This window comes from Leuciscus leuciscus, assembly GCF_965113295.1.
Source record: "Leuciscus leuciscus genome assembly, chromosome: 9".
NCBI classification, from domain to species: Eukaryota; Metazoa; Chordata; class Actinopteri; order Cypriniformes; family Leuciscidae; genus Leuciscus; species Leuciscus leuciscus.
Window position 1 is genome coordinate 30,783,364 of NC_138733.1, and position 27,866 is coordinate 30,811,229.

At 38.0% G+C, this 27,866-nt stretch overlaps 1 protein-coding gene across 3 annotated transcripts in view; it reads right to left on the minus strand.

The window, feature by feature from the left end:
• The window catches only part of robo1 (roundabout, axon guidance receptor, homolog 1), a 258,365-nt gene that overhangs the window by 180,152 nt on the left and 50,347 nt on the right, over positions 1–27,866 (minus strand). For all 3 annotated transcript variants that reach the window (XM_082180880.1, XM_082180878.1, XM_082180879.1), the window contains exon 2: positions 2,204–2,290. In XM_082180880.1, coding sequence (XP_082037006.1) covers positions 2,204–2,290 — 87 coding nt within the window. The remainder of the gene's footprint in view (positions 1–2,203; positions 2,291–27,866) is intronic.

Consider the following 27,866-nt stretch of genomic DNA (forward strand, 5'->3'; position numbering starts at 1 on the left):
ATTACTGCTACAATCCAGTATTGAAAGAATTACATTAATAATGTAAAAATGTACATGTAGTTTTTTGTTGTTATTAAGGGATTGCAGTTACCAGTACAGACATATTTGAAGCTGCCTTAAAAAATTGGACCAAAGAAGGTATCTTAAAAGGTAGAACGATTAAGTTCACTACCTTTATCACTGCCTTATGAAATGCTTTAAAAGGAACACGCCTTGTGACAAAATAACGCCAACATTTTCCTATTTACATGTAGTGATTTGTATAGTCACAGCGTGTACAAATAACAAGGTCACATGAGACACAGCCATCTTCTTACCGTATACATACTGGGAACTATACTCTCAGAAGGCGAAGCACTGCTACTTGGGCAGAGTGATTTACTCCAACTCTGAGCGAACTCTCTGTTCCTCACCACGGGGCTTCTCAGGTGCTGCGAGCAAATCACTCCGCCCAAGTAGCAGTGCTTCGCCTTCTGAGAATATAGTTCCCAGTATGTACAGTATACGCCACGGTTAGAAGATGGCTGTGTCTCATGTGACCTTGTTATTTGTACACGCTGTGACTATACACATCACAACATGTAAATAGGAAAATGTTGGCGCTATTTCGTCACTTATTGGGAGCAGTATGCTAGCTGGAGCCATTTACCTCCAGTCTTTGTGCTAAGCTAGGCTAGCGGTGGGTGCGTCAGACAGAGTTATGGCACGCATGGAGATGAAAAGGGTATGTATGGACTTATCTAACTCTGGGGGATACGGTAAATAAGCTAAAGTCCCAAAAAGTTGGTGTGTTCCTTTAAATACACTACCATTCAAAAAAAATTCAAATTAATACTTTTATTCAGCAAGGACACATTAAATTGATCAAAAGTGCGGTTGTTTTAAACTTTCTACTCATAAAAAAAAAAAGACAGTTTCCACAAAAATGATTTCTGAAGGATCATGTGACACTGAAGACTTGAGTAATGATGCTGAAAATTCAGCTCTGTCATCACATAAATAAGTAATATAGAATATAGTAATATAGAAATAAGTAATATTGCAGAATATTAAAACAGCCTTGGTGAGCATAAAATACTTTTTTTCAAAAACATCTTAAAAATCTTACTGACCTTTACTTTTGAACAGTAGTGTATGGAGAAGGGTAGGTTCTGACACAGAGCTACAGTAATATCTGCAAAGAGCTCTCAAAATGTTTGCTGAAAGTAGCAGAATAAACAAAAAGAGTGTTGACAATATGTAACAATATAAATGCTCTAACTCTATAAAACTCTATCATGAGTTTAAAAGACCAAGCCAATGAAAGAACTAAAATATGTTTTAAAAAAATGTCTGCAACAATACTTAGTATCTTTTTTCTACCATAGTGAGGGAGGCAATAACTATCATCTTAACTGTATCTCTGTCCTTGTGAGATTCTGAAAGCGAGTTCTCTCTTGAGGCTGTAGTGTCATTCTCTATGCTCTCTACCAGCTATTCTCATCTTCCACTGGATCACCCACGTAGTCAGAGCCGCCTTTTCAGTTATCGACTTGTTTCTCCAGTGAAGGTCAAAAATGTTAGCAAGCTTTCACCAAACATAACACCACACACATTGCAGGAGATTCTCCGCTCCAGCCCCCTGGGCCCCTAGAAGGTGAACTATATTTCCACTTAAGCAAAAAGGGTCAGGGATCTTCTCTCGCCGATTGACTCATCTCATCTGAGTGCATTTAATCTGGAAATTGAGGTTCTGGCTGCCTCCATTCCTTTAAGTCACAAGTGTCAGAACATTCATGGCTTATCTCCCGAAAGTAACATGGAAAGGGTGTCCAATCTCCCCAGCTTGACTTAAGTAACATTTGTAAAGAATATAAACTGTTTATAAATGGGAAAACCTCACTCAATACAGATGCACTGACAGACTTAAGGTGAAGGTTATGCAAAACCATCCATGGAAATCCAGGCGGAATAAAAGACTCTACAGAAGGATCTGCAATGATTGGATCAAAAACAGGTCATATCTGCATAAACACTTGTTATGTTATCACCTGGCAACCCCTGGTTTTTCATGCAAAAAAGTAGTAAAAAAGTCAAAAGCTCAAGGAAGAGATGAAATGACACACAATAAAGCAAACATGTTATCTAAATAATAGTTTTGAGAGAAGTTCTTCTGTGGTAAATATAAAGCAGTATTTTTAGGATTGAAAATAAATAGCAGTACCTGTATAGCCCAGAGAGTTGTCATCATCATGTTCTGCAGTGGGGGCTTCTGTGGCCCTATTGCTAGTCCCCTCCTGAGTCCCCGTGTCTGTTGGAAGTAACACAGACTCTGAGTCCTCGAGCAAAGAGTATTGGGCCAACGGCATCATGGTAGCGCCCCAGTATCCCTGATACCAACAGATAAGCAGTACTAGGCTCTGCAGACAGTGACTTTTAAAAAGTCTCTGTCTGCAATTGCAACCTCCAAACTGCATTATCATATCACAAAATCGCTTCAAACTTCCCCAAAACACCATATATAGAAGCTCCAAGGTGTTAATCAGTTGTTAGCCATTAATCCATTGGAGAATCCCAAGAGTGCAAGTCCTAAATGTGGTGTTTTCCTTTTCTTCACAGGCCTAAAGAGGTGCAGTTAGCACTGAACGTCTACGTGTATGTCTGAGGAGTGACAATGTGTGCCCTCTTGCAGCAGACGGTCCTATAGAAGCTCATGGGCAGAACTAGGACGAACCAATTGCAAATACACACACAAAGTCACTGACACACACCCTATTTAGCTCTACATACAGTCATTGACTGAACTAATCCCCCAATCAGCGCATGTCGCTTTTCTGGAAGATGGACTGACAGCCCTCCTCTACGCCGGGTTTAGAAAGGGAGGACTGGGCAGGGGGTGTGGCAGATACCCCCCATCATGGCGAAGTGTGGGATAAATCAGACTGGGGCCATGCCCACTTCCATTGTTGGGCACTGACAGGGGGTTAATTTGGGATGAGGGGAGGTGAAGGGGCCTGTTTAATATAAAGGGGGTCAGAATGGGCCAGATGACTGGGAAGCATCCTGTCAGGACCGTCATGGACCGTGAATGAAGATTGGCATCATTTACGGAGATAAAAAAAGCAGACAGGCAAAACAAAAGGAAGTCATTGGAGAGCACTTAGGGCTCTGCGAAGTGTGACCACTGTCTGTCCTTTCGTTCACCCTGTCGCTAGAGCTCGTGCTGCTGTTTCGACATTTTAAAGTCATAATTGAGTGCTTGAATAAATTTCAGGAGAGGTTAAATGTCTATTTTATAACTTGGGCCACACAAGCCAGCACTTGTGTTGATGCATTTAGTGAAATGACACTTTTAGCCTGCTATATGCTGAGTCGGCCGTTTCTCAACAAACACCTCGCTGAGTGCGTTCGCAAAATCTCAAGGTTGAGACCATCAGGAGACTGTTGGCTATCTGAGCTTGTGTTGGAATCATTCAAGCAGTCAAAATACAACATTTTTGCACTTTGCACAGATTCATAAGATCAAGTTCACAAACACTAAACATCAAGCATGCAAACACATATGAGTCTGTCTGTTTGTGTATAGACACCATATTGGCATTACCATAGTTTTGCCATAGTAAAAACCCCATTGTCTTTTTTGAAGCAAATACAAGCATATTTTTGAACATATGCACACAGTTTACAGTTGTAAACAACAAAATGTACAGTACATTCTTGACAAACATATCACTAACCCTACACAGAATTAACGCAACCCACAGAATTCCGAAAAATTTGATCAAACGTCCTTCACAAAATTCTACATAACTACACACAAATTTCAATGCATTAAAAATCTAATTTACATCATCACATATTTTAGATAATTTGCTAATACTTTCAGCTAACAATGTGCCCTCACTTGCATTTTACAGTTATTTACACAAATGTTGTTCTAAATGTCTTCAACAATCTGAATATTCACAGCTAACTTCACCTATGCAATTTAAAAATACAAACCTATGAAATGTCTCAATTTAATTTAGTTAAATGTTTAAAAATATATATAATCTTAATAATAGTCTCTAACTAGAGACTTATTTTTTTTCACCTATTCCAAAAATTTCCTCCAACAACTGTTTAAAAATATGAGAAAAGGCTTATGAGATTCTATGTGGGCCAGTATATAACTACCAAACAAATTCTCAGCTCAAAGACATATTTCACAAAGACATTGACCATAAACTGACATAGAAAGCTCAAACATATTTGTACAAAGCACAGATAGTGTATATACCCAAGGAGAACCAATGCATGAATATTCTAGTTCCAAAACTGTACTGATAACTGAAAGTATAATAGGGTTTATTGTGGGCTTAGAGAGTGAATACTTCACGACTCATTAACAGGTGGTGTGCCCAGATGCCCTGGAAGACACACAAGCAAAAACCTGGTGCTCCCTCAAATTCAAATGGCCCTGATCCACACAATCCAATCCAAAATGCCCTGCCTCCCCTGATGACTAATTAAACAGAACCTTATGCGGCTAGCTGACATGTCTACATGGGCACATTATGAGGATGTTCCCCATGCACCCCATGCACCCTGGCTCTGCCCTCATTTTCAGAAACACAGTCAGCCTGCGTTCTCGAATTCTGGCTTTATTGATTTAAGGAGAAGGTGATGTACTAGCTCAATAACAGTGGACCCAGACAACCCACGTAAACACAACCGCAACAATTGGATTTGTTCATCTTAATGGCTTAGAAAATCAAGGCCATTTGTTGGGTTAGCCATCAGTCGGTTAATTATTTTTGAAGGCAAGAGAGGGCAAACGAACTATAAAGAAAAATGAGTTACCATGTTAATCGGTACACTTTAACACCTCTATTTTGATAGCAATTTCTCATTTTTTGGTTCAGCCAAAAGGCCCTGACTTATGAAAGGGGTGTAATTAAGTCAAACGACCGAACTAGGCTGGACACAAATGAATATACGCAGGAAGAAAGAAATATGTGAATGGTGCACCCAGACTGCAAATTACCAAAGATTATGTTGAAAGATCGTGTGGAAGGACACAGCTGCTGGTCTGCAGAAAAGAGGAAGAGAGCACACTTTCTCTTTGAAGCCACACACACACAGAGAACATGATTACAACATCCAGAATGTACCCACTCTTCTGAAAATAACATTAAATCAAGCTGAAAACTGCTTTAATGATCAGTTAAAACCTTAAATTAATAGCATTGCTTGATACCTGAAACAGTAATAATATCAACCAGCTTGTGCCAGCAACAATCCAACAGTGCCCATCTAAAACCAGTTAAGATCAACAATACAACAGTTTGGTGCAAACTGCTCTAATCTGTTTTTTAGAGGTAAAAAATGTATATATATATATATGGTGCCTCGTGTGCAGAGTTTGGAGTTCTTCTTGGTCAGAAAACTGTAATTTAATCATTTGTATATTTACAGCTAATCTATAAAATGTCTCAAATACAATTCAGTTTTAATAAATGTTATGGGTATAAAAATTGAAATGTAAAATGATAGAATATGCCACAAAAATGTATCTTAGGGGCCGTTTACACGACACTCTTTTCAACTAAAAAAAGAAAACTTTTTGTGTATTTTGGCCGGCCATTTACACGACAGTGCCGTTTTGGGGGCCTGAAAAGCAAACTTTTGAAAATGGGTTTCAGTTATCATCTCCGTGTAAAACTGCAAAAACGTGAATCTTTTAAAACAGTGACGTCGTGTGCATGCGTGTGACGTGTTCAGTCTATAGACATGTAGTTTCTTTACAAAGAGACATCACCATCTACACTCTAAAAAAATGCAGGGTTGTTTTAACCCAAATTTGAGTCAAATATGGACGAACCTAAAAGCTGGGTTGAAATTTTTTATTGAATTTAATTTCCAAATTTGGGTGGAAACAACCCAGCATTTTATAGAGTGTACTGGCATGGCAGCAGAATACAGCGTTTTTAGTTGTTTTCGCAGATCCGTGTAAACGGGGATCGTTTTAACAATGTTGTCGTCTATACGGGAACATGCAAAGGAAAAACTTTTCCATTTTTAGTATATTGTTGTCATGGAATGGTGTTGTCAAAAGTACCGACTTCGGTACCAAGTCGGTATTGAAATGTTTAAAATGTGACAATACCAGCATTTCCCTCTAGCATTTTAAGGGCTGTTGAACGGATTCTTAAACACCTCTGATTGGCCATTGCATTCACGCGCTCAACATATATGTCTGTGATTGGCTACAATGATCAACGCTTCAAAAACATGTTGTAAATAGACATCGTTGACGTTGAGTGCTTACACAGATACACACGGGAGCGTTTGAAAGCAGGCATCACTCACCGGATCCCTAATATATCCGCTGATAGACGCCTGCTTTCAAACGCTCCCGTGTGTATCTGTGTAAGCGCTCGGTGAAGACAACATGTTTTTGAAGCGTTAATCATTGTAGCCAATCACAGACATATGTTGAACGCATCAACACAATGGCCAATCGGAGGTGTTTAAGAATCCATACAACAGCGCACAAATTTCAGTACCGTCTTGGTACCGAAGTCGGTACTTTTGACAGCACTATCATGGAATGCAACACAAGTTGTTTGTAGTGAATTTTAGGGTAGGTTTACAAGTCTTCTGAAGCCATACGATATCTTTATATGAAGAACAGAGTACTTGAACCACAAGAACTTGAGGTTTTAATAGCTGAAAATGATTCCTCTCCATGAACGCACACACTCATCTCATTCAAAAATACATCCAAACATTAACATTACACAATTGGTCACGAGACACACAAGAGCAAATGCCAATTTAGGCTGACATAACACTTCTTCTGGCGGCAATTTTTGTGCAAAGGATCTGAGCTTGATGGTGGATGGAGACGGTGATTGCCTGTCTTTGGCCCTGTTCCTCACACAAATCAATCGTTTGGCCTCGGAACATTTGGAATATTTGTACTTTTGGATAAATTGTGCCTGTAGCGATATATCTGCCTGTTATATCCTGTTTTATATTATATAATACACAAATGGGTAGGTCTAGGGGTGGGGTTGGGTTACATGCTCAAACATGTCTCAATAGTACAAATAAAAAAGTGAAATAAATGTAAATAAAACCATGCTGGCTGATTAAATTGAAACTCACACCCCAACATATCTGTCAAGATGGCAAATTTATACCCCAATGTATAAGTTAATCATGCTGATGAAATTCCAATGCCCATCGTGTCTGTGTGTGATGCCAAAGGTTTCTCATTGAAAGCAATGGAGTACCCTGCACATTGGAAAATGACGCTAAAGAGGTACCCTGTGCGTTTAAATGGGACGCCGATGGGTCCTGACCAAGCGTCAATATGTGACGAGTTGGGATTGAGAATGTGTTGCAAACTCATAAATTGGGTAAGAATTATCAACAAATATCATGGTATTTGTTCAAATACTCAAATTACACATTAGGGTTTATTTATAGAGTTAGGAGTTTGTTCAAATCCTTAAGTCTATGTACAAGCAACTATATAGTGATATAATAGTGAGAGCCTTAGCAAAGCACTGGTAATACCAGATCGAGTTTTGAGAGAGCAGCCCATCAGTGGATATCATCAGGGCTCCAGCCGGACCACACCAGGGGCCGTGGTTCTCTGTGGGTCTGATTAACTCCCATATTATTGAAAATTACCAAGGGAGGGATTATGCAGATGAGGGTATTGAGGTCCACACAGTGGGCACTGGGCAGGAAAGCAAGCATCATAATGAGAGACCAGAGGAGGTTTTCCTTCTGTAAGGGACGTATACAGACAGGGAACGGGGGAGAGGTGGTTAGGGGAAATTAAAGGGTGGTTTCAGAGAGCTTAGGAGAACCAGACCGTCTGGCATCTAGATATTAAATAAAGTTGTGGCCATAGACATATCTATAGTGCTCCTGAGGTTGTTAGTATTGGCCCGCATTTTATTGCTTTTAGCTTATGAATTTTTTATGTAATTCTTAGTTACGTTTCAGTTAAAGTTTCAACCATGAAAGTCTCAAATATCTCCTAAAATGCCTTAAGAGAAATATAAATAGAAACAATTGACATACAATAACAGTAGGCTGAAAAGTATACAGCGTGCTGAAAATCAGAATACAAAAAATGTTTAGTTAATTTTGAAACAAAACTTTGCTATAATGGCAAATCAATCCCAGTTTGATATAACCAGATGAAAAGTTAAACTTTCTCTGAAGGTGGAAATAAACGAGAAGCAGGAACGTTAAGCAAGAAGTTGCCATTTGTGCTCTACTTAATCTCATTGCTGTATTAGAGAAACAATTGAGATATTAAAAAGATCTCATTTGTGACTTTTTTTTTTTTTTTTATCCTACAGGGAAGGAAATTAAACAAGCAAATGTGTGCATATAAAGTAAATTCTCACAAACAGCAATCTCAAAAAAAGAAAAAAATATAAATAAAACAGGCTTTGTACAGATTTAATTTTGTTTTGGCAAGTATTTAATTACTTTACCCAGAGAAAAACATTGGATTATGCAATAGACATTATCTCAGTGCCTTCACACAGTTAATTCATCAAAATTAATAAAGAATTGGCCGATCGGTGGCTGATACAGCAGTGCATCTCTAATAAAAAGTCATTAAAATGTAACTTAAATGCAATATCCACTTGAAGTCGTCTTGCGGTTGAGTATTGGAAATGCCAAGCATATTCAAATGCTGAATGACAGTCAATGGTATAAGTCAATGACATTCACTCACCATTACGTTTGATAGAAAGACAAAATTGTTTAACTGGTAACAAAACAATGAATAAAGTAAGACAGACTGGCTCCCAACCTCATTTGCTTTGAGTGATGTGGTTGGATGTAGTGATTACGCATCCACATACTCAACTAAGATTGTGAACACCAGACAAATAAGTCCAATCATCTGCTGACAAGTTGACCTGAAACACATCCAACAACCACTGTCCAAAAAAAAAAAAAATCAGGAATTCTACAAGGAGAACGTGTGATTAGCGCCGGTGCGAATGCTTGTGGCTCACAGAGTCACTGCGGTCATAGCGTGTTCAAGTGCCTTAGGAATAATCCCATCAATCTACGTCAAAATCACGGCAGGCCTGTGAAAGCCAGAACAGCTGGCGAAGTCTCACGCAGCTAAACAGAGCACATGATGGGCATCGCTCAGGCCACGGAGGTTAAAGCCTTCGGTACAATAAGCTTTTCTGTGGCGAGTAAATGAAAGCCACTTCAGGGCTTGAAGACCGTGGTGAAAGGGCACAGCTGTTGAATGCAGCGTCATAAAAACCAAGAGTTACAACCATGATTAATGATGAAGCTCTCTACAAGGACAAGCCACCTTCAATCTGACAGACACGCTTGGCGAGGTTTCACTCGAGCTCTTCTTCAATTTTATGAGCACATTTTTGGACCTCTGAAGGCAATTGTGTACTTAGAAGGCATTTCGGTGTCGCTAAAAACAGTGCTCTAACACATTGAGCCTTGGTGCTCAAGTTGGCGGCTGAAGTTCAAATCACACTTTTGACACTAATCAATGCCATTCTTTCATTGTTCTTTGTACTATGAATAAAGGGTGACAAAAAAGTAGAAGTTCAAGCTACATTTGAGGTTTAAAAGCAATAGAAGCGTATTTTAAAATGTAAATATATTTTACAATATTGCTGTTTTTACTGCACATAACTTCTTTCAAAAACATTTTAAGAAACCTTACCAACCCCAAACTTTTGAACGGTAGTCTAAATAATTATCTTCACCAAATTATTTTCTTTTTTTTTATTCTGCGCTATAAAGCCCTTGTACAGAGACATTCATTCTGAACACTCAGTCTGAGATCCACAGTACATTCCTTCAAGGTCATGGTTCTTCAAAAACAATGTTGTTAGAAAAGGCCTTTCAACAGTTCGAGCTCTCCTCCGGCCTCACACCGCTGCCGTCATTAGCAAAGTGCCAACATGACAATAGAAGGGGAATTCTTCTAGATGTATTACGAGTGTGACAGAACCTCGGCTAATTCACCAGAGCTCCAGTCTTTGAAGCTGTGTTTCTCCACCCTGCGCATAAATCTTCAACCACCGCCAGTCCGCCACACTTTGTTGTGGGCGAAAGAATCTCTGCTTGATGATGACACATTCTTTGACTTATTTGCATGTTTGAAAGAGAAAGAGGGAGAAAGTGAAAGATGTCTTTTACTGTAGGTATTCTATAACCTCACTCATCCTGAAATGATTAATTACATTTTATATAGGTATTCTTTAATTCAGGGGTCCAAAACTCATGCTGTGTCCCAATTCGCCAAATCGTACTACGCCCTTAAACGTGCGAACTGTTTTTGTTGAAGAAAAACGACATGCTTTTGAGTGTGTAGCAGAATAGTAGGAAAGCTTTGATACTTCGTCACAATTTCGTCTTTAATTGACAGATCTGTCGCTCAGTAAATCCTCAACAAACTATTTAATTTAATTTCCCACCATATCTTAAAGATGTGTAGTAACACGTTGTTCTGCCAGTGGTGGGTCTTTCATGCAAAGACTCGCGTCCGCCACGTTTGTAGTTTTTTTTACACATTTTATTTGTGTTTGTAGTTCTAATCAAATCCTTGTCCAATGTGCAATGGGTGGTGGGCAATATTAGCCATTAGAGCATGCATGGATCTGCACTTCAGATTCTAACCAGAATACTCAATATACAGCTGTATATTATAAATATACACACAATGGTTTCTCGAATTTGATTTAAATCAAACCTTTTCCACAACCAATATCACACAGAAAGCGTTTCACAATTTGTTTCACACTAGCGCTGTTGAGGGAAATCCCCTTCACTTTTAAAAGGATACTAACTGTACGTTCACACCGCCGCCGACTTGAGCTTCCAAAGTTACCGGAAGTGATTCATTTTCAATGGAAGCTGGCTTCTCTCAGCTGCAAGGAGCGTCAAATCCATCGGCGTCGCATTTTGGGCGTTTTGAGCGTTTTGAGCGTCAATCATAAAGTTGAAGGTAGCTCAACTTTATGGTAATGAGCTATGACGCGGTTCAGCGGCAAGCAGCGGCAAAACGCCAGAAACCAATCAGAATATAGACGTCCTTGCGCTGGCTGATTCCGGAGAAACATACGATGTAAATTTTCTTTCCTACCAAAAACATTAGTTCCGAGAAAATGGAGGAGAAGCTGATCATCGCCGTTGCTGGGTTTCTTACATAGACAGTATATAAACGGTTTCTTATCATTATCGGATTAATTGCAGTTTAACCATAGAGTGAAAGTTTATCATTTGCATGTGTTTTTAAGTCCTGTCAGTTTAACAGGGCGCGCTTGACAGGGTATAATATATGAGAGAGAGAGAGAGAGAGAGAGAGAGAGAGAGAGAGAGAGAGAGAGAGACCCGGCTGCGCACTCACTATTATTAATAATAATAATAATAATAATAATAGCTCATTATTTTTTCCCCCGACCAAATGTGACCAAAACAGTTATAAAAATGCTGTCATTATAACATTTCATGGTGTGACACAGACTTCAGAGCGGCCAAAGCGTCAACAAGCTTCCCCGTACTTTTTGACAAGCGTCCTTGCCAGGGCGGCCAGAGCTTCTTTGCAAAGATATTACTTTCCTCAGCGGACATTCAAAATTATTCATTGATATAGTTCTAAAGTGACATTTTAGCATTAGTAACAGAGGCTTGGGCTCAACTGTCAAACTGTCAACTTGAGATTTGAATCCGCGGCGGAAGGAAGTAGTTCTGCACAAAAGAGGGTTTTTAAAGACACTCCGATGTTGTTTCTTATTTATTTACACACTTGTGCCGTATAAACGAAATATCACACTCATAGCCGTGCGATATGGCCCTATATCAGCATGGCTGTCATTGTCTGAGGCCTCGTGCCTATGGCCTAATACAGCCATATTATATATACAGCCATATCACACTCCTACTCATGTGATATTGCACATATATATTGGTAAACATGAGTAAATGAAGATATCATTTTCATTTATGGGTTCAACTTTCCCTTTAACAGACAACTGTTTGGAATCAGCCATGGTCACGATCTACAGGATCATTATGATAAATATTGAAACTTGAAATTATTCTAATTATTCAAACAAAATAAGGAGATCAATCTAAGCAGGTCATTTACAATCTAAGAATAATTATAGTGTGATTTTTCAGTTGAGAGCTGCTGGTCACAGTTGACCAGCCTTTTTATCCAGAGTCAGGCAAGCTGAACAAACAGCAAGAGCCTATCTCTAAACACACACTTTTATACATGCTTACATGCACAAACATGTGCATCTGTACACATGTCACTGAGACCACATTACGACAGCACAATTTGCATCCCTTCAAGAGCAATTAAACCTGAAAAGGACCCAAACCACCACCTGAAACGTTAATATGTTTTATTGAAATGCCAGGAAAGAGTCTCAAACCTCAAGCTCCTCGGTTTGAGATCTCGGATCTGAAGGAGAATGATGCTGTTAAATGGAATTGCCATCTTTAACCTGAGGGGAACTGTGGGATAGAGTGGGCGTAATTCCTACTGAAAGATTTACTCTGTAAAGAATTCACTGTATATCAACACTGAATAAATGGTTTATGCTTTCAGGCAGGAGATGATGGAAGGCGTTTGTGGGCGATCAGGAAAGCCCAGATAATGAATTATAAAACAAATTATATAAATTATATAAATTATGATTAATAAACATCAATCCCTAATTTTACAGCTTAAACATTAATATTGCATATAACCTTTCAGCGACACAATAAAACCAGCCAAAATATTTAAGACACACAAGTGATGTGGATGTGTAGAACTTCTAAGCGGTTGAATTCCATGAGTTTTTGTGGGATTGCCCACTCACGAGTCTTTAATATCTCATGATGACAGGATTTATCATAGGCCTTTATTCGTTTTTTTATGGCTGATTCCAATTGCTTGCTTGCTTGCTTGCTTGCTTGCTTGCTTGCTTGCTTGCTTGCTTGCTTGCTTGCTTGCTTGCAAATTTTTGTATTTGTTAATTACATTCACTAATTGTTAACTAATTTATTTGTTGTATATTTGCTATATTACAGGCCAAACTGGCCAAAAATATCTGTAGGCATTTGAATTGAAAGGCAACCAGAGCATTTTAATCACGATCCAAACAAAGATGCTACACACATGTAGCATGAACAGTTGTTTTTTATTTAAATTAGATTGTATAATTTTAAGATTTAAAGCAAAACAAAATATTGTTTGGACTTTAGCTTTGTGAAATGATGCTACATAAAACATACTGTACCTGCACAAATCAAATACAGCAGATGGACTGAATGAAAATACATATTCACTCTCTGTCAGTAGGTGGCGCTTAAAAATGACGTCGAAACTTTTCTGAAGACAGTCATTCATTTAAAACCTCACCCCGAATTCAATAATATTGAAATATTTCTACCAATATTTCGAGCACCATAAACAGTGAGCTTGCTGTGCCTGGTACAGTATTATCTCTGCGTTTGTCTTTAGCGTGTCCCATCTCTGGCCAGTCCTGTTTACAGACTTCGCAATATTTCCACACAAAAGACATTTTGGGAAATGATTGCAATGCAGTTTGTGTGCAAATCTGGTACAAAGATTGAAAATAAAATAAAACAAAATGAGTTATGAATGATCTGTAGTTCCTGGTTAAACCTTATTGCTTACTGAGGTTGTGACTTTAGTGCATTACCGTTCATAATACAGCTTAATAATGAAATATTTAGTTTACACGTCAGGCTGGATTGAAGTTTTGTGCTTTTTCACTCTTTATACTATCTGTCAAAACTCTGTGAAAACTCTTGAAAATGTATTGTCTAACAGGAAAACAAAAAAACGATGTATTTTCAAAACCCTCTTTTGTCATCAGACTCTCTATAGGCCCATCACATAATCAAACCTGAACTTGTTTTTACTTGAGTCCTCGCTGAAGGGACTGTTGATTGGTGACAGCATAATTACAGGTCATAAAACAAATTGAAATATTTCATCAGAATGAGACGCATCTCATTAGAAAACACACATTCCACGCCACTGTCAGTTTTTGGCTGACACGCAGGATGCAATACGATGATGTGATCCTTCAGGTTACGGAGACCTCTTTTAACCCGTGTACGATTACAAAACACACTTCTTCATAACCCTGGTTTAACGTCATCGCAAAACAGATATTAACTTCAGCCCTACTGTAATTCAGCACACACCCACCTCTCTAACTCTCTACACACAGTCCACATATTCACACAAAGCACACACACAGATCAAATAAATAAAAACTGTGTGCGTGTGTGTGCGTTTGAGAGGAAGAGAGAGCGGGAGAAAGAGAGAGTATGTGCTTTCCGTACATAATAAAACACATTTTGTGGTGAAAAACATGGAAATAATTTTTATCCTATTGTTTACTGTATATATTTGCCAGGTCAGTGTCGTTGTGGGTTTTGGTTCTTTTGCTGTTGTCGGCTTTAAGGACCTTTGGAATAACTGAAATCATTTGGCGAAGTGATATGGAACTGTAATGGGGTCAAGACCTGCCCTGGAACTACTTTAGAAATAATTACACACCTAAGAACATACATCAACCAATCAGATTCAAGCATTCAACACCCCCGTAATATATTCCAGCTTTGAAAAGTTATTTTATAATAACTATATTTTATAATTATATATTTTACAATAGTCTTTTTTGGTAATTAACATTTTCCTTTTTAATGAAAGATGTATACATTCAATTCTAAGACTAGCATAAAATAAAATAATAAAATAAAATAAAACAATATATTTTATATTATTTAATAATGGTCTTTTTTGTAAATAACTTTTAATAAAAAATAAATTAAAAAAGTTCCATACTAAGACAAAATGAAATAAAATAATTATTATATATAATATTTAGTAATAACAAATATATTTTCTAAAGAAACCAAGAAATATTGCCAGATCCAGTACTAATCTGGAATTATGCAATCAGGCAATTATATATTATAATTATACATTAAAATATATTAATCATTGTTCACGTACTTCATTAAACTTCTACTGAGGTACTTTATTTAAACTTCTACTGTAGTAAACTACGTAGAATTCATCATGAAATGCATGGATGGATCCGACTACACCTCTCAGACTGCAACGCCTCCATTTGCCATTTAGGCTGCCGAGTAGTTATGCATCCAGAATGCAGATTGGCTCAAGTACCATCTGCTTAACCAAACATATTGATATGAGGAGAAGAATTTCCATTCCTCCTCTCCCTCCCTCTGCTTCTTTGTATATTTTTTAAATAAACACAGCTCTCAAAACAAAATCTGGAAGCGGTGGTCATGGTCACGATGGGGTCTATAACGCATTAGGTCTTTTAGCACACCAAATCTGCTGAAACACGAATGAAAAATGAGTCTGACACTTGCATCTCTTTTGCTACTTTCATATGACTAGAGAAAACAGATGAAAGAAGAGTGTCCTAATGGTCAGCAACCATCACTAATGCGTCCAGTGCTGCCGGTCTGCCTTTGAACATTACGGGCGAACGTCTATCATAAAGACAATTTAAATATTCACCTACTGACCCATCACAGTGTCAGATGTTCATTCTGAATTCTGATGACTCTTAAATTGTCTTGCGATTATTTAAATTTATCTCCAGTTGACATACTTAACCAGTTGCATTAGAAATCGGCCAAAACAAAAGTTTCATTTCTGCTTGTCTCTCGCTATTTAAAAGCACAAAAGAGAGGCCAAGGCAAAAAGTAACTCGCACACCTCCCATTGTTTGTCTTCGAATTTCCAATTAGCATGTTAATTAGAATCAGTGTGTCCGTGAAGCGTCTGTCTTCATCATTCGCATTAGGAGCCGAAAGGATGTGCCACTCATTTCCTTATATCTGCACCATCATAGCCACGGCAAAATAAGCTGTCCATCACAGCGCATGAAATCGCCTTCCAAGCAGTTTTACTTTGTGAATATAAAACTTACATTTTATGAACCCTTTTGTGTTTCCCCGCAGCTTTAATCGCACTTTTCAGACACGTCTCGTGCTTCTGCAAAGCCATTGAGGTTTCTTGCGCTCGCACACAAATATTCCCAAAATGACAAAGCTTCCCCTGTGGAAACCAGACTCGGTACTTGATTTCAATTTACACTTCATTATGACATCACATAACATAAAGAGTCCGACACCATCTGAAGCCTTTTCTGCCATAAAGCTGAATATAAATGGCAGTCATGCCTGTCCATTCTTTATTGTGGCCAATTGTTGCTTTGGCTCGTGCTCATAAAAACAGCTTCTAAAGCATGTTTAGGTTGTGCTCAGAATTATACAGTATATATAATAATAAAAGACCTAGTGTCCTGAAAGTGCAGCCAATTATGTGTGACCGTCGAGTGATCTAGAAGGAGTGTGACGGGATTTGACATGATGAAAACTAGCACTGCTCACCAAAAGTCAAAAACAATTCCATTTTCAAAGACACGCTGATGGAATTCCTTCTCTTATATGGCTTAGCTTCCAGGGGCAACTAGATTACAGAGGTCTGAAAAGCTATACTCCTTCTCAGTGTACAATCTCTTAGCTTTGACAAGCAGGCTAACACTGCACCACTAGCATCAGAGCAAAATAATGATTGCTTCCCAACACTCCTACAGCCCCATCTAGTAACCATCCAGCCAGTAATATTTAGCTAATATCTAAAAAGATAATGTAAACAAGGTTGAGGCCTAGCCAGGTTTACCTGCTGGAAAGGAAGTCAAGTTTCCATCTGCAAAGAATCACGTCAACGATCTTGTAGAATCCTAAGCCCTCCAGTGTATAGTTGTCATTTCCTTTTGTAAGTATTTTTTCTAGATGTTATCCATGTTGTATGTCTCAATGACATGCAAGCAAACAACCAAATAAAGGATTTCAAGAAAGAAAAAAAAGGTATTCACTTCCTTCCTGTCACATGAGGCTGTCAACTTCCTACTCCAGGAAGCATGGCGAAGGCAAACCCTCCCAAAGAAAGGTCATTTTCATGTTACTAATAAGTATTTTTTGTTGACATATATCTACATAATCATGAAGGTCTCTAGAATCATCCAAACAAAACAAATCTTACAAGAGAGCTTTAGTTTTTTTGTATACTTAGTCAAAAGTCCAAGCGGCAACTATGGGCAAATGCTTTGTAAGTACATATATCATGGTAAAATTGGGTGAAAGTTGGATAGTCATAATATAACATTATTGAAAAACAGATTTTTTTTTTTTTCAGTACAAAAAATGCCTAAACTTTGACAAAAAGTAACTTTTATTGTTATAATTGTGATTTAATTACATGTAGATATGAATACAACTGGAAAAACTTGTGAAATGATGTCTTTCAGTTAGTCAAATAGCAAATAGTAAATAGTGGAGCTCTGCAGCCATCTACTGGTTAAAGTGATAATTTGTTACTTTTAAAACTGCATTTTCCAAAAGATGGGAAAAAATAACACTAAACCATGTCAAATTATCCATGCTATCCCCATGAATGAAAGTTAGAAATGTGGGTCAAAAAGACCCCAAACAGCGCACAAGGTTTAAGACAAATGGATTTGTTGTTTGTTGTGTTTTCATATTCAAGAGATTATAAGCTAGAAGCAGCATTTTTGGGTTCACATCAAATGTTCTTTGACTTTTTTATACATAATAAATGTGTTTATGAATAAAGATTGATCTGTTGAAAGCAGTTATTTTGAGATAGATGCCAAATGTTCTCCTCCTATTCATATTTGACATTGAGTGGGTGCATACAACATATTTGCCCAACGGCAACTATAGTTGCTGCACATTCAAATACGATTTTCAAGAAAAAAAAAAAAAAAACCTGGGGAAAATAAATGCAGGACATGTTCACATAGGACACTATTAACATGACTATATGCATGAAACCATTCAGAGAAATTTGGGCACAAATGGGTTAACAGTAGGGCTATGCTAATGCTAATCCATGGTTTGACCCCTGTTTTTGGTGAGTATTGTACAATTTACATACCTCATCTTTAAATCTTGAGGTAAAAACTATACTGCCCCTTGTGTCAGATAAGTAGAATGTCAAGACCAAGTCAAATTATCTTAACCCTACATATTGTACACAGCAGTGGTGTAAAGTATTTGAGTAAATGTAAGTAGTTTCGTACTTAAGGATCTTTTTAGCTTCTTTGTATATTAGCACCTTTTACTCTCTACTTGACTGCATTTTTTATGCCAAATGTAAAGCAATCACTTTTTACATTTTGCATGGCACCTAACTTCTTCTGCAACAGTTAATTTCTGCGGCAAAAGAAGTGATATCGCCATCTACAGGGCATTGAAGGTACTACATCTTGTCTGTTTTGCCTTTATTTGCCTGCTGTGTCGACCTCGATTTATTCCAATATTGAGGTGTTCAGTTTTATTATAATTGCTCTCCACACAAATGGACTGTTTCTTGTTTTTTACTGGCATGTCTCTTTGGGGCCATTTACACCACAGTGTTTTCAACTAAAACACAGTGTTTTCAACTAGGCACAGAAGACCATGTGCTCTTAACTTACAACTGTATTTTGCTAATGGGTCCTCTATCCGACAAATTGAAATACCTTGGGTTGGGGATGGATTCTGAGTTTACCTTCAAACCTCACATTGACTATATAACAAAGAGAATATATGGTTGTCTCAGTACACTTTATAGATCTGTTCATTGTTTTACATTGGAAGTTAGGAAAAGGTTAGTTTCTCAGTTGATATTGCCCATTATTGATTACGCCGATATTATCTACATGAACACTAGTGACGCTGTTCTTAAGCCACTTAATGTTGTTTTTAACTGTCTATGTAGATTTGTTTTGAGGTGTCCTTTTAAAACACATCATTGCATAATGTATGCATCATTGAATTGGCTTCAGCTGAATTCAAGAAGAGACTTTCATTGGTTTCTTTTTATTTTCAAATGTGCCTACTTCGAATGTCCTTCATATCTGAGAGAATTCTTGGTCCCACGTAGTTCTTTGTATCCTCTTAGAGATATGCAATCTCTCGTCTTTACTGTACCAGGAATCTTTTCAGCCACTGGTCGTAAAACTTTTCACTACAAAGCTACTAGTGATTGGAATAATCTTCCTCTTTCCTTGAGGTCCATCTTATCTTTTCGTAGATTCAAGTTAACTTTATTCCAATATCTAAACAATGTGTGTGTATGCTACTGATGTTGGACTGAATAATGCTTGGAATTTTCTTTTGTTTCATGTAACTGTTTAATTGATCTACCTCCTGTGGATTCAACGTCGGTCCTTCTTATGTGACACCCTTTTGTTTACTGAATTTCTTGCATTATGGTTCCAATTGTATAATGAGGTAAATGTGATGTGCTTTTTGAGACAGTTATAACATGTCAGAGCTATGATGTGTCTTAGGTTTAGGGTAATGGTGTAAGCTGCCTAGTAGCTCAATGGTTTTGAGCATTTGTTTTTTGCTTGTTTGTTTGTGTTTTTTGTTTTTTTTTTGGTGTTTTTTGTTTTTTTGTTTTATGTCTATGTGTACTTGGACCCTTTTGAAAATGAGATGTTGCATCTCAAGGGGCTATCCATTAATAAATTGAAACTAAAAACAGAAAACTTTTTATGTGTTTTGGCCATTTTGAGGGCCTGAAAACAGGTATCAAAGTGTACGTTTTTGAAAATGATACCGTTATCGTCTCCGTGTAAACTACAAAAACGTGAACTTGTGAAAACACTGACATAATGCGCATGTGTATTATGGCTGCGTTCCAGTCCAAAATTGTCATGCCCTACACTCGCTAACTTCCCTCCATCTCGTTCACTCGGATGTACGTCATTGCTTACGTTGCACGAGTGCCCACTACTGGCGGAAACTGCAATGGGCTGAATTGGCGTCCTAAGCCCTTGATCACTTGGAATCAGCTATGGAGTTGATTTATTATAATAAATAAAAAAAATCCCTTTAAGAATTTGATTAATTCAGCATCCAAATGTTTATAGGTGTGTTTGGGTTGTTTTAAATTAAAAAAATATATAATTAATATATCATAGAGTTGTTTGTTGTGGTGGTGATTAGACGAGATCTGTGGTGACGTCACAATCGTACTGCATTGTGGGCCATATAGGTGCCTGAAGTGTACATATGAAGTAGACTCGCTCCCTCTGTCAAAATCAAGGGAACGAGGGTCTGTCCAATATAAACTTCCCTCGTCCACTTCACGAAGTGGAACACACTTCAAAATGGCGACAGGAATTCCCCCGAGGGGAAGTGCTTAGGGAAGTTTGCAAGTGAGTGTCTAAAAGTGGACTATGTGTTCAGTCTACAGGAGTGTAGTGTTTCTTTACAAAGTGATATCGCCAACTACTGGCCTGGCATAAATAATTATGTTTTTAGCCGTTTTCACGGATCAGTGTGAACAGGGATCATTTTGACAACATTATCGTCTGTGCACGAAAAATGCAAAGAAAAAACTTTTCCATTTATAGTACATCTTTGTCATGTAAATGTACTCTCAAGCTGCATTCACACTACCAGCGAATTTATATGTATGATGTTAATAAATGACATTCATGGATGTTATTCCATGTTGTAGACAACAAATCAGTTTCCTTGCCACTACAAACAAACATTTCGGAAGGAAAAGACTAAATATACAGTAAACGGAATCAATACATAAAATGCTTAATATTAAAGATGAACGAGAAACAGTGAGTGCTCTTTGCTCCACTGACTTCTATTAGTTGTTGCTCCCGAAATTAGCTCCTCATTTGAATAAAGTTAAAGATATCCCAACTTTGTCGAGTGGCTGGACACGACTACATCCTGTCGTCAACGGTCAGGAACGGTCAACACCAGGAAAAGATGCCTTGAAGGAGACAGCGAGTCCATATGTGTGCGAAAATGAGGACACCTAGGGACTGTAAAGGAAAGCAAAATTTCCTTCAAAGGACTCCCTGATCTGGTTTTAACTCTGTAAGTTGTTTCCTGAGCAGACTTATGACCATATGACCCCCATCATATCCCAAGAGCCCCTGGGCCGCCCCCTTTCCTAACGCGCTGCCTCTCTAGCCTTTAATTTATTGGCTGTCTCTCATCCTCTCATTCCACCTGTTTTTTCGCTCCTGCCCGAGAAAGTTTCTATTCCTCACATGATTCACTACCCGCTAACACCGAGGTCAAATTCCTCTCCGCGGAAAGCGTGAGAGAGAGTCCAACTATTAAAAACTGCTCTCGATATTTTATTGAAAAAAAAAAGAGATTTTTGAAGTCGATATATCAGTCTGTCACTACGTCTATGTCATCAACAGCAGGAAATTGCACAGAGCACATTGTGTTTTAAAAGAATATGCTGGTGATTACAATTTTCCCAGTTGACTTGGTAAATGCAAAGTCATATTGAATTGAAAAGGCCGTTTAAATTCAATTGTAGAAAACTGGATTGGTTCCACAGATGTTGTGAGGTTCAGACTTCCTCAGTAAGTGGCTCTGAGCTCTGACCTTGTGGAGCGTACAGTAATTGAGATTCACAGCTCATTGTTAGCTAATTAAAGACACCTCAAACCTCCTGGAGCCCAGAGAGAGAGAGAGAGAGAGAGAGAGAGAGAGAGATTGAGAGAGAAAGAGCAGCAGACATGAACAGTGACCTCTAAATGAGAGACGGTGCATCTGGGTCCTTATTTTAATTAGCAGCTGGCCAATCACACAAGTCTTTATTATTCTAATGCTCATTGTCTATGTTTAAGTCAAGACCACGCGTCGCTCACACACCTGCTCGAGCACACAGACACAATTATGGAAAGCATTACAAATTTACATGTAGTCAATATGACACTCGCGCAAGGTTACATACAGGGATGTTTCTTTAACTATGGGCACTTTTGGCAAATACATATTTTTGTCCTCAATAAAATGTTCACAAATGATATTTCACTTGATTTACCTTCTAGACCTTCTTTACCTTTGAGAACAAATTTAAGTAATTTTCACACTACTATATAGATATCGAAATGGTTTCTGATTTTATAAATATATATATTTATAGTATAGTATATATCACATGATCCTTCAGAAATCATTCTGATAAGCTGATTTGCTGCTCAAGAAACATTTCTTATTATCAATGTTGAAAACAGTCGTAGACTTGGAATTAAGCTTTTATCCCTATTGTTGAATCACGAGACCGAACACCAGTTATTATGTCAAGAGATCTCTCATTTATTATTAATTGTCAAGACATAGGAGAGAAAGACAATTTACTAGAGAGATAATGTCTTCATGCCTAGCTTTCTCTGAGCCCGTACACAAAGGTTGGGCGTTTATATGCTGACCAAAGGAACTTACATTATCCTTCCTTACAAGGTGGAAAAGCATGTTGTTCATGTTTAAAATAGATACATTATGATACACAGTTCTTTCTTATAGAGAATACTTCAGTCATCATTTTCATAGCCTCTCATAGGAGAATATGCTACATTGCATGTAAATTCTTATGTGGTTAAAATAACTCATCTCCATGTCTCTGACATGTTATCCTCGCACACGTTTTCATGCTCACTCTGATTCATGCACTTCACATTTCACAAAATACATAATACAACAGATTATGAATACTAATAAAGAATAATAATACTGAAAAATAATATTAAACAATAAAACTGTAGTCTTCACTTGTGCTGCTTAATACTTTTGTGGAAACCGTGATCGATTTTTTTTTTTCTTAGATGAATAAAAGGTTAGAAAGAATAGCATTTATTTGGAACATATTTTGTAATAAAATGCAATAAAGTCTTTAAACAATAGAGACAGATTGGAAATTAGAGGAAGATTGCAACTACGAGCTTGTAAACCAAACAGCTCAAATGTGTCAGCACACACATCACATTTTCTAACATACAAAATGTATTTTCGAATTGAGAACAAGCAAACAGGTATAAGTGAAAGTGTAACTTTCTGCTTTCATACTGTACACATCCGTAGCTGGAAGGACTAGGTAATGCAAGAACATTATTTAGGCGACCTTGAGAGAGTCAGTCGAATAGACATACAGTAAGATTTAATTATTATATCTGCCCTCATCCTTTATTCTTCTGCTTCACTCTCCTTAGCAAACACATTCCCGTGAGCTTTCACAACGTGTCCGTTTCTTCACTTAGTGAGATAATATTGTTCCCCAATCACTGAAATTATGTTTTCATACAACAGCCACCAAGGGAAATAAAAGCCACCTAACTTTAGACAGAACATTCTAGCAGAAGGACCAAATATTCACTCTGTTGTCTCAACAAGACCTGACAGCGAGGACACAATGTTTGTTTTATTTATCACGTCCACTCAACTTTCCCAGAGCACCTCGTCCTCTTTTCCCTTTGTGTTTGTCCTCTTGCAAAACACAAGCCAGAATTGTGTTTGTTTGTGTTCATCTGGTTAACAGTGCATTTGAGTTTACTTACAGGTGATGACAGCAACCTGCCCAGCTGCTGAGTGTGGCTGCAGCGTTATCGCTTTTAAAGGTGAGCTGTGCTCATGCATGTAATTGCAGCATAGAGCATGTGCGGCTAAATGGACGGTTTATGAGCGAGCATCATTAGACCGCACATCAGACACCATTTCCTGAACGCTGATAGGTAATGGAAGGATGCTCATTTTATTTTCAAAAGCTTTCTGCTGTAGAGTAGGCATTAGTAAAAAAGAGCAACATTATAAAGTAGAAAACAACACTGTGGTAAATCAAAATGAAAATGGGCCGAGGATAGATCCCTGAGGAATGCCACTGATAAATTTCACACATATCTGAGGTTTTCTTTTATAACACCATCCAGTGTTTCATTTTCAGCAGGTTTCTACCACTGTTCTCTAAGACCTTTATATCTTCACCAAAAATGATGTAGCAGTCATGTACACTTCCCCAACAGACCACTAGGGGCTGTGTCTTAATTTCATATTTCAGTACAGGTGTGTGTGTGTGTGTGTGTGTGTGTGTGTGTGTGTGTGTGTGTGTGTGTGTGTGTGTGTGTGTGTGTGTGTGTGTGTGTGTGTGTGTGTGTGTGTGTGTGTGTGTGTGTGTGTGTGTGTGTGTGTGTGTGTGTGTGTGTGTGTGTGTGTGTGTGTGTGTGCGATAAAATATAAAATGTACAAAAAATATATGTGTATGGAAACCATAATACATTTTGTTTCAGCATTCTTTGACAAACAGATACATTTACAATGCTTCATGGGATAAGTACTTAATTCACTATTAAGTAAGACACTAGTTCACTGTTTACTGATAAAACACTTGTAAAACCCCAGCAAACACAGAACGTTCCCCTAATGTTCCCGTATGGTTCCCATTTGGTCATTTTTTTGGGAACCAAACGAGAACGTTCCCTGTAGGTTATTTTTAGGTTTAATTTTATAACCTATGGAGAACATTCTGGGAACGTTCCGAAAACGTACCTATAAAGTTCCCAGAACGTTCCTGAAACGTGCTTAGGTTAGGGGAACTTTATGGGAAAATTTTTGGAACGTTCCCAGAACCTTGCGGGAATGTTCTGGGAACGTTCCAAGTAGGTTCCCGGAATGTTCCCCTAACCTTAAGTGAACGTTCTATTTACGTTAAGAAAACTTTCCTGGATAACCAATAGGTGATGTTCTTGGGAACGTTTTGGGAACCAAAAACTAACGTTCCCAGAACGTTCCCAGAACGTAAAATTGTTAGCTGGGACACTAGTCTTTTATCTTTATCATTGTTTAGTTTTTTTTGCTTTTCAAATATTCTTTCAAATATTTTTTTTGTCCAAATTAAAGTTTAAAATATGGTTGATCTCGGAGCTGGTTGAAATCCCTAAAGATAAAATTAATTATCTTGACCTGTGCCACATGTTACAAAGGTAAATATCTAATTATGTTACATATTGTTCAAATAGAATCTTGTTTTATGCTTCACCTTTTCCAAATCTGAACCTATATGCAGGATAGTGGACACAAATAAAGCATTTTGTGAAAAACTTTTCCAAAAGTACCAAGCTGTTTTCTGTCTTCTTGAAATGTGGACACCAGATGCTTGTTTTTCAGAAACATAAGGATGTTGCTAAAAAAAAAAAAACTCATTGACCTTCTTGCTTGTTAAAATAACAAATTATACTCTAAGTAAACTAAGTACAACTAAATAAAACTGACGATAAAACTCCTCAGCTCATCTCCAGCGCACCTGTGAATGAACGAGCACCTGACTCTGCTTTCACACCATCGTAGTTCACAGAGAGAAGAGGTCAAGAAACAGATGGTCGCAAGCGTGAAACCACATGGAACCCCAATGTTGAAACTCAAACAACTCAAACCACATTGGGCCACATAGACAGTAACCAGCACATGATTTATGAAGCCTCCGGATCAACACAAGGCAGTAACACTGACCAGAGAACATTTGGTCCATGCACACATTTATAACAGAAACAATATGTAATTCTGTTGAATGAAACGCTCAAATATCTGATTTAACTTAGATTTGAAAGAGACCGCAATAAGGCCTTTTAAAAAGTCTTGATTTTGTTTTTAGGCTCTACTAGAATAGGTTTTCATGCTTGAATGTAAAAAAAAAAAAAAACATTATTTTTTCACATTTTCTGTCAGTAACGCTCTGTTTAGTTCCTGTCTCTATGAAGCTCCTCCTTCTGAAATGCACAAAGTGCTCTGATTGGTCGGCTTGACTAGTGTTTTGTGATTGGTCAACTGTTTCCAGCATTTTTCAGAAATGTCACGCCCCCTAACCATAACCGTGAGTTTACTAACACACTACTAACTCAACTCAACCAGGCCTCGCCCCTTTATTCTGCGTATGCCTTGAACGGGGATTATTTAAAGGAGGAATTTTGAGACGTGTTCGTTCCCGGAAGAAAAATCAAGACTACAGTTGAGGCGTTTCAGGGAGTTCAGAAACAGTACTTACTGATATTGAGAACAACTCGCTTTGGAGTGACTTTGTAACTCTACAGACCTATTTTGTGCTCAAATAGCAACATTATACACTCTAAACCGCAAGTTTACACACATTTTCAAGTTGAAAATGTAAAAGCATAATAGGTCCTCTTTAATACCAAAATGCATTCTGCCAGGATATCTCCAGAAGAGGCTGGGATTCAGATCAGCAATCACCAAGAAGACTCTTTGGCAGTCAATCAACTTCACCACAAAGAGTCTACTGACAATCTTAAGAGTTGATAGTGTTCTGATGATAAGTACAGGCCTTCCATCCTCAGCACTTGCATCTAAACATCACTAATGGACATCTTAAGTGTACATGCTTTTACTGAGCTCTCACACGTTGCTCATCACTGATCACTCAGAAGAGCAGGAGGAGAATTGTATACAGCAAACCGCTCTGTTTGCTTCTGTACTGTCAACCAGTCATAATGAAGCATTCAATGAAGAGTTTAATACCTCATTTGTAAAGCTGAATACAGTCAGTGAATTACCATTCAAAACACATTTTACTTTCATAATAGGACACTTCTGATTGAAACAGCATATTCAGAGAGAAAAAAAAATGTTAGGACGGGACTGGTTTTATCTAGTGGAATAAAATTGGGGTACATTTTGAAAGAAATGAATTCTTTTATTCAGCAAGGGTGCATTCAATTGATCAAAACTGACAGAAGAAACATTTAAAATGTTACAAAAGATTTCTATTTCATGCTGTTCTTATCGGCTTCCACAAAAATATTAAGCAGCACAACAGTTTACAACATTGATAATGATAAGAAATGTTTCTTGAGCATCAAATCATCATATTAGAATGATTTCTGAAGGATGCTGAAATTTCCGCTTTGCATTACAGGAATATATTTAATATATATAAAATATATTTAAATAGAAAACAGTTTTAATTTGTAATAATATTTCAAAATATTACTGTATTTTTTATCAAATAAATGCAGCCTTGTTGAGCATAAAAGATTTCTCTCAAAAACATACATTTTAGAGACAATAATGCCAGTTTTTTTCCGTAACGTTTACTCTACCTATGAAAATAGCTCAAAACAAAGCCAAAGTTCCTGCACTGAAATAAGAAATATGCCAATTACATTATAGGAAATATCACTTAAATAAATCTCTATTATATCCATCATAAATTCAGGGATTTTAAAATGTATTAAAAACCCAATAATGCTGATCAAAACTCCATTGAAGACATTCAACAGATGCAGAGAAAACCACTGCGCTACAAGAATAACAAAACAAAAAGCGGCCACAGGAATGCTCCAAAATGTGTGGGACTCAATATACACTCCTGTACTGAAAAACATACTGTATGTGAGAAGGAAGAAAAGGAAGGGATTAAGAGCAGGGCGGTTACTTACGAGACCTGTCCCCTTTCCATCTCCACCCACCCTTGTTTCTCCCCGGCTTGTCCCCATCCCAGCACAGCCCGAGTGCCGTCCAGACCCCCAGCAGCAGGAGGCTGAAGGGTAACACCAGCCCTGTCCTCATCCCAGTACGTCTCCAGAGAGAAAGATCCACACGCGGCTTCACATCACATCCAGATAAGCCTCCAGCCTAGACGCTCCCAAAACCCTTCAGAGGTGTCGCTACAAACTGCACGCTGTTACTTTACCGCCAGAAGAAGATGAGTATCCCAGGTTCAGCAGTGCAATATTGATCTTTTCATCCCACCCAGTCACTCCAGAATATTTACTACCACACCAGCTCTCTAGACGCTCTCTAGCTTCAGTTCAAATCCAATTTGGACACAGAGGACTTGTGTGAAAATGAGAGTTGTCGATGACAACAGCATGGCCAGGTGTCAGAGAGATATCGGCACACCGCTACTCCTCCGGAGAGCAGCGGTGGTCCCTGTTACAACCTCCCTTCCTCTCCTCTCCTCATCC